The sequence below is a fragment of the Glycine soja genome, chromosome 7, assembly GCF_004193775.1.
Source record: "Glycine soja cultivar W05 chromosome 7, ASM419377v2, whole genome shotgun sequence".
In the NCBI taxonomy this organism is placed as follows: domain Eukaryota; kingdom Viridiplantae; phylum Streptophyta; class Magnoliopsida; order Fabales; family Fabaceae; genus Glycine; species Glycine soja.
Genome location: NC_041008.1, coordinates 6,667,210 through 6,674,840, shown reverse-complemented (window position 1 = coordinate 6,674,840; position 7,631 = coordinate 6,667,210). Strand labels below are relative to the sequence as shown.

The 7,631-nt window shown below is 35.9% G+C and overlaps 1 protein-coding gene and 1 long non-coding RNA gene across 2 annotated transcripts; one reads left to right on the top strand and one right to left on the bottom strand.

The window, feature by feature from the left end:
• Positions 1 to 306: 306 nt before the first annotated feature.
• LOC114418450 lies at positions 307 to 3,013 on the bottom strand. The gene is made up of 2 exons (XR_003668039.1): positions 947 to 3,013; positions 307 to 860 (listed from the first exon to the last, which is right to left on the bottom strand). It is a non-coding gene; the product is annotated as an uncharacterized LOC114418450 (long non-coding RNA).
• A 1,178-nt stretch (positions 3,014 to 4,191) lies between these two features.
• On the top strand, positions 4,192 to 7,328 carry LOC114418448 (UPF0187 protein At3g61320, chloroplastic-like). Its single transcript, XM_028383787.1, has 4 exons — positions 4,192 to 5,017; positions 5,789 to 5,956; positions 6,191 to 6,397; positions 6,750 to 7,328. Exons 1-4 carry the CDS (start codon positions 4,328 to 4,330, stop codon positions 6,924 to 6,926), a joined length of 1,242 nt encoding a protein of 413 aa, XP_028239588.1. The 5' UTR covers positions 4,192 to 4,327; the 3' UTR covers positions 6,927 to 7,328.
• The last annotated feature ends 303 nt before the right edge of the window (positions 7,329 to 7,631 follow it).

Here is a 7,631-nt window from a genome sequence, read left to right as displayed (position 1 = left end):
TTCGATTTTATCCTTAGGAATTAGGATACTTTTTAAACTATTTATAATTATTTTTGGTAGAGCTTGCTTTGGTTTTTACTGTTGATCAGTAATAAAATCTTACTGAGATTTGTAGCATGTAATGAATTTGGAATGGGAAGACGTCTTACATTTTTAATTACCAACGGCACTTGTGTTCTATTTTTATGCTACGGTTGCATAACTTATTTTAGCTTTAGTTATTCCCTGCTAAAGTTTGCATACCCTTTAGTTAGTCGATGAATCAGGAATCATCATTAGACAAAAGTTAATAAATATTAACACAGCTTTTAACAATAGAACCTCGGATTTGACTAATGCAAGTGCTTATTTGATGTGCAAAACACCCTTCTCAATTACATTTGTATCTCAAATCCAGATAAAAGAAAAACAAAGGAAAGAAAAACAATACAGATGCAGATGCATAAGATAAAGGGTTGTGGGGGTAGAGAGCAGCAGCTGAAACATGATTATGATGTAATGGTCTTATTAATGACAATGATAATGCTGACAAATAAATCTACCGGTTCTTCGTTCTCCGCCTCTATTCATTGCACCATTCCATTACACTACAGTTCAAACTGCTAAAAGAAAACCTTGACTCAGCATGATGTTCCTTTAAAGACTACCATAAATTTATGGATTTTCTTAGTTGCTGTCCAATTTCCCCACATGATTTTCTTGAGACTCTTTCTTTGATCCCCAAATATACTCTTTCACAGTACTCTGTGCAGAAAGTTTTTGCTTCTTAATCTGCAATGGTGCCTGAAACAAAGCTAAACTTGTCTTTGCTTGGATACATCAGGCCAATCATTCAGACAGTCTTGCAAGTGAAGCATGAGCTGCAAAGTTTGCAACCTCCAAGGTTATAGTTTATACAATGTAGGTATTAACATCCTGATCACTAATGGCGAAGAGAAGGTAGAACCTTTCTAATTGTGAAGGGCACCTATTCATTGGCAATTGTATGGCTACAGGTTTTAATCCACCAAGGAAACTACTACTTGGGGCATATATCACGGCTCACAATTCTGCCATACAGGAATGCAAGCCCACGAAACCTGCTTTGTGCCATTTCTCAAGATCTAATTTTCAAATTTACAAGAGACAAACTAATGTAAATGCAGTCATATTGTAAATGAGAAAAATCTTTTTGTTTCATAAACATTGTACATGAAAAACAGAAGAGTTAATGCCAAGTCAAGAAACCCTCACGAACAGAACAATATAAAGGGAAATAAACATAAATTAGGATATTGTTCTCTAACCATTGCCATATATCCACATAATACCTATCAGCTTGATCTGAGACAGAAGAAATGAATATTCCAATTAAATACCTCTAGCTTCCATCATCTAAGTAAACACAATTTGCATACTTCTAAGAGCATCCTATCCGCACTTTAAGTCAGTATTTTTTCTAAAAGATTTTTAAGGGCTGTTTGGTATGAGAAAATATTTTTTCTTTTCATTCTCTGGTTTTACTTTAAATTATAAAAATGTCACACTATTTTCAATCTATTTCCTATTTTCAAAACTTTGTATAGGAAATGGTGAAAAAAACTTTTTTTCTCAAACAAGATGAAAATATTTGAAAATTGAAAACAAAATGAAAACAATGTGGCATTTTTATAATTAAAAGTGAAAAATCGAAAACACTTTCTCAAACTAAATGGTCCTTTAGCTTTTCCAAAGCTTTCAATTTTGTATCTTTGGTGTTGTTACAGTAAAGTTAATGCAATTCCAGATCAAGTACTATGCCATATTCTTATAATCTTACTTCCTAATGCAATTTCTAGAGGACAGCATAATGCCAGGCATCAGGTCTGTGTTTTCCTTTTACTGTTCTCGTCAAATTAAGGTAGCATGGAATTGAACAGAATAGAACAAGGATGTTCTCTACTCCTTGGTTCCACCCTTTTTAGGGAAACCAAAATATGCCTACTTTCAACTCCTCAAGCAGTTCTATTCTATTTTTGAAATGCACGATAGAAGCCGACTCATACACTATGTTCCATCTTGTTTTAACAAATCTACCAAATGCTACCAATGGATCCAAAATTGCCCAAGAGCTATAACTAAAGTGGCTACCAAGTCTCTCAGGAATGTTTGTTCCCACTTCCCAAGGTCAATCCAACCCAAGCTGCTATGCCTGCAATTTAGCCAATCATATCAACAACAACAAAATTCTCATCCCACAGAGTTTGGTCAACTACATGAATCACCTGATGCCATTCGGCTTGGTAAGACCAAATCTTTAGAGATGAATTATTTACCATGAGATCCCTACTCTCTTTCTGTTGACTCCATTCTCTTTCTATTCGAGCTATATAATTAAAACATGGTCCCTACATACAAGTATGTAGTTGCCAAGATGAAATTATTGATGATGTAAATAGTTTTGAAGATAGGAACCATCCTCAATAACCAAGTTACATGGTGATTGGTTGACATATTCACAAACCCTTTTATAATGTTACCTACACCATTCACTACTAGAATCTAAGTTTAGTTCTACTCCATTTAACAATCACCAAAGGGGTTCCAACACCACAGAATTCCCCTCGAAAATCAAACTTGCAAATAGAATGAAACCCAATAGGCAGAGCCAACTTCAAACCAATGAAAGACGATACTTCAAAATTGCAACAAATAATAATAACAAACAAAATCAACTTAAAAAAGGTGTTAGTAACGAGAAACAGAAAACCCACTTGGGAATTTAAAAATATAATAGTGAATCTGTGTTGGGTAGCGAAGAAATCATAGAAAAAATGTTTCTTTGAGGTAAAAAAAAAATGGAACTTACAGGGTCGAGAGCATTGGGTTGAGAGCCATAGTCAGCGGTTAAGAGAAAATAGGAAGCAGCAGCAGTGGTGACAAAGGTTAGCCTTCTCAAAACACTTGACTGGGATTACGTTATGCACTTTTCTCAAAACTCAAGCGTTGTCGACTTGAGGGTTGATACACTGTTCTTGGATTCATTAAACTGGTGTGACTTTTTTATTTTGAGAAAAAAGAAAAAAAATATTACGAAAATATAATAATTAATTTTTTTATAATAAAGATAAAACAACAAATTATTGTTTATTTTTCACGATGTTACCGTAATTTTGTGACAAACTGTAGAGGAGGACAAATCCATTTCATCCTTCTTATATGTAATACTAATTTATAATAAAAAAAGATATTTCATTTTGATTTACACATTTGTTTTAGTCATTTTATCCTTCAACTGTTGTAGAAGTAACTATATATTTTTATTCAATCTCCTCTTTCTTTTATCTAATGCCTTATTCCAAAAACAAAAAATGTGAATAAACAAACAGAGTTTTTTTTCACTGTTTTGTGAGATTTGCCTTGGACTATACAACTCAAGTGAAAGACAGAAGACCTCCTTGATTAGATGGAGCCTTCAATAAGATACCAGATAAGTTAGAGTTGTATTAATTTTGATTTTAAGTAGGTGAGTTAGGATTGTCTAACAAGTGTAAAAACGTGCTTTACTATCAACCTTGGGGAAACAAAAAAACCTACCAACCATGGCATTAAAAGGTAGATTGAAACTTTAAAAGCCACTCATCTCTACCAACCAACCAATTTTCTCTTAAGCAACAAGTCCGAATTAAATATAAATAAAAATTACCTAAAAAATTTATAAATTTTAAACATCTAATTTGTACAAATTTAATATACATAATATTTTAGTTAACATTAAAATATTTACCTGTCAAATTAATGAAATTTAATAAATCTACATAAATTGTTAACAAAAAATCATTTTACCAAAATATAAAGTGTTAAGTCTTTTCATATTGTTTAAGAGAAATATTAGTAATACAATTTGTAACATCCTTTTTTCAAAATACAATTTTTTTATCATTGACACAAATTCATTAAAATCATTACCATTTTTTTTGTGAAATTTACTTGCTTCTTGTATGTAGTAATTGTGTATTTTAGACCGACATATCTAACACTATTGGTAGATGAAGATTGAGTTCTGCAAGGATGTTAATAGGATTTAATTTTCTAATGATGCATGTGAAGAAAAAAATAAAATTTATAATCTTAAAAGTTAATTTGATGATTTTGGATGAAAATATCTTACTTTCATGATAAAAAGATTCTGTATTTTAGAATTTGTGAGTAGGGATAAAACGTGTTAAAACAAGCTTCACCACTGAAGCATGTCATAACAGTAAGAAGCAGTGTTTTAGTTCGAAAAACAGAGCCACCCATTTCCCCACTAGGAAACAGCCCGTAACATGTGTATGCTTTCTTCTTCTTCTTCTTCAGAGGAATCTCAATGTACCAAAAACCCAGAACTCAACTCAAACCCACATCTCTCTCTTCTCTCTTCACCCCAAAATGCCTTCTCAATCAGAAACTCCTTCTCCTCCCATCCTGGAAGCCCAACAAAACCTACAAGCCCCTCACCATCTTGGCCTCCTTCCCTCCCGGGCCCACCTCCGGCCCGGCCCAAACCCTAATCTCGCTCCTCCGCTCCATCCCGGACTGGGCCGACGCCGTGCAGGAGCGCGGCATGCAGAAGAAGCGCGCCCTCTACACCCACCAGAACTGGCGCGACCACCGCAGCTCCCTCCGCCACCTCCGCCACGTCTTCTCCAGCCTCTCCTCCCGCGTCATCCTCTCCCTCGTCCCTCCCGTTCTCTTCTTCACCGCCTTCGCCGCCACCATCGCCGCCTACAACGAGGCCCTCCTCCTCCACCTCCTCCCGGACTTCCTCCCCCTCCTCCGCGCCTCCTCCCTCCCCTACCAGCTCACCGCCCCGGCCCTCGCCCTCCTCCTCGTCTTCCGCACCGAGGCCTCCTACTCCCGCTTCGTCGAGGGGAAAAAGGCCTGGACCATCGTCATCGCCGGAACCCACGATTTCGCCAGACAAGTTGCCGCCGTCGTCGTCGACGACGACGGCGGCAACTTCGCCATCAAGCACGCGCTCTTACACTACATCATTGCCTTCCCCATTGCGCTTAAGGTTTCTAACCAAGCTTTTAAATTGCAGTATCTATGGTTTAGTTAAACTTACAAACAAATCCATAAGCATTTGTAGAGGAAAATAAGAAGGGAAAAATGAAAGGCTTCTTCATAAGTTAAAATTAGCTTATGCATAAGTTTGTAGAAGTTCTTTCATAGTAGCTTATGCAAAAAAAAAAAAAAAAAGAACAACAATTTTTAGATTATGGAGAAACTTATTTTGTTTTTTCTTAGGGTCTATTTGGATAAAGTTCTCCATAAGCACTTTTATGAGAAGGAAAAAATGAAATAAGTTTTTCTATTTAGCCTATGCATTTACTCATTAGCTTATGGAGAAGTTTATTTGATTCTATAAGTGTTTATAGTTAAGTTTATCTGAACAGACCCTTAGTAAAGGACAAAACCTGCGAGCAGTTCCATAAGTGTTTTTGGTGTTGTTTCTTAATCAGAGTTGGGGTTTCATTTTGGTAACACGCATAATAAATGTTTGCATGAAGATTATTAAGATGCAACTCTATTTCTTGATTGGAAAACAAACCAAAAATGCCTAAGAATATGTATCTAAGTTTTTTCCTTTAGTAAATTGTAGACAAATGCAGCTAATGTGGCTGATTGCAGTCACAGTGACTGTTTTCTAAAACCTAAATCTAACTTGTTGGGTTTCTATCAATTTGGGCCTTCTTTTTTTATGTAATGTGAATGGTGTTTGTGATTGGATTTTTAGGTTGGTAGTTAGTTGCAGTTGATAGTGAAACTTGTTTTTTGATTGCAGTGCCACGTGCTGTATGGTTCGGATGTTAGGAGTGATCTTCAGCATTTGCTAGAAGTGGATGATCTGGCGGTGGTCATGAATTCGAAGCACCGGCCTCGCTGCATTATTGAGTTTATATCGCAGAGCATCCGTTTACTGAAATTGGAGGAGTCTAGAAGAAATGCCCTGGTATGTACATACTAATTGGAATTGTTTGCAAGGTTTGTGTTGAAATCTTTGATTGTTAGCATTTTAGTACATGTTGAACTAGGCAGCATGGTTGCATGTGAAATTGTCAAGAATGTAAATTTGTGCGACTCCTCAGTAATTTGGTGAAGTTGTATTATAGATGTGGATTTGTTAACATATCAGCTCACTCTGGTAATTCCTTGTTTGTATAACACTTCCCTCATTGTTGTACAGGAATCAAAGATGACTTGTTTCCATGAAGGTATTGGCATATGTGACCAACTTATGGGTATTCCCATTCCATTGGCATATACTCGGTTGACCTCTAGGTTTCTTGTCTTGTGGCATTTGACACTCCCTATCATACTTTGGGATGATTGCCATTGGATTGTGGTTCCTGCTACCTTTATTAGCGCCGCCTCTTTGTTTTGCATTGAAGAAGTATGATCCTCTCCTTTACCTTAACTCCTGGACTATTTAATGTATCAAAATAAGTTGTTCTGTAATTTATTGATGGATGGATTCTTTGAAGGAAAAGTATAAACATTCACCCCATTTTGGGGTGGAAGGAAGAGAGAAATAGGAAGAGAAAAAGAAAAGTAGAGAGAGTTGATAGATGTGATAGATGATGTGATGAGAAAAGAAGAGTGAGATAATAGGAAGAAAAAAGAAGTGGAAATGAGATGGAAGAGAAAGTAATGTATGTTTATTAGTACTCTTCTTTGAAATGCAACTCCAGAGATTTTCTGGTTAGAAGAAAGCTAATCCAAAAATGTGAAAATGATTATTGTAGGTTGGAGTTCTCATAGAGGAGCCGTTTGCAACACTTGCACTTGATGATCTCTGCCAAAAGGCACAGAAAGATATCCGAGAAGCAATTGCTACCGGAAATTTAATTCATGCACGCCTTGTTGCAAAGCAAAATAGCCACTCTGAAGAGCATTCACCGAATGGCTGGCCTAACTCCTAGATGAAAGGGAACTTTACTATGAATGTCTTCAATTTTTGCCCTTGAGGGGGCTCTGTACTTGGTACTTGTTTAGCCTAGTTAATTGTAGTTAGGAATTATATCATGTAGTCACTAATGATAATTGTGCTACACTTGCACCAGCTTGACAAAGTCTATACCTCAAATTTTCTGGTGCTTTTGGAATGTATGTTAGTCACGAACTGGGTCTGTATATATCATAACTTCATAATTCATAATTATGTACGTATAAGGTCATCAATTCAAACCTTTAATTTTATAGGCCATCCTTTTACTTTCAGAAGAACCAGAGGTTCTAATTGGCATTTGCTTTCTCTACGGCATGTACATAAGAAATTGTTGAATGAATCAGGAGAGGATCTTTTCTCCTAAAGTCCGGTTCTATTTGATTTGTAGACTTTGAAGTGCTGTGTTCTTTTGTTGCTCGTTTTCTTCCTATTATTGTTTGGTTAGTAAATCAGCTGTGCGACACATCTCTAAAAGAGATACAGATTCATGTGTTGGAACTTGGAAACATAAGGAGAAAATGTTTTAACATAGCTCATTGATAAGTTGTTTTCATTTTTAAGTTTTCTAGGTTCAAACAAATAGAAATTATAAGGCGAATATGATGTGTCCACTGTACCCAAAAAATAAGACGTATATGATGTAAAAAGCCATGTGATCTCAACTAAAAAAAAAAAATAG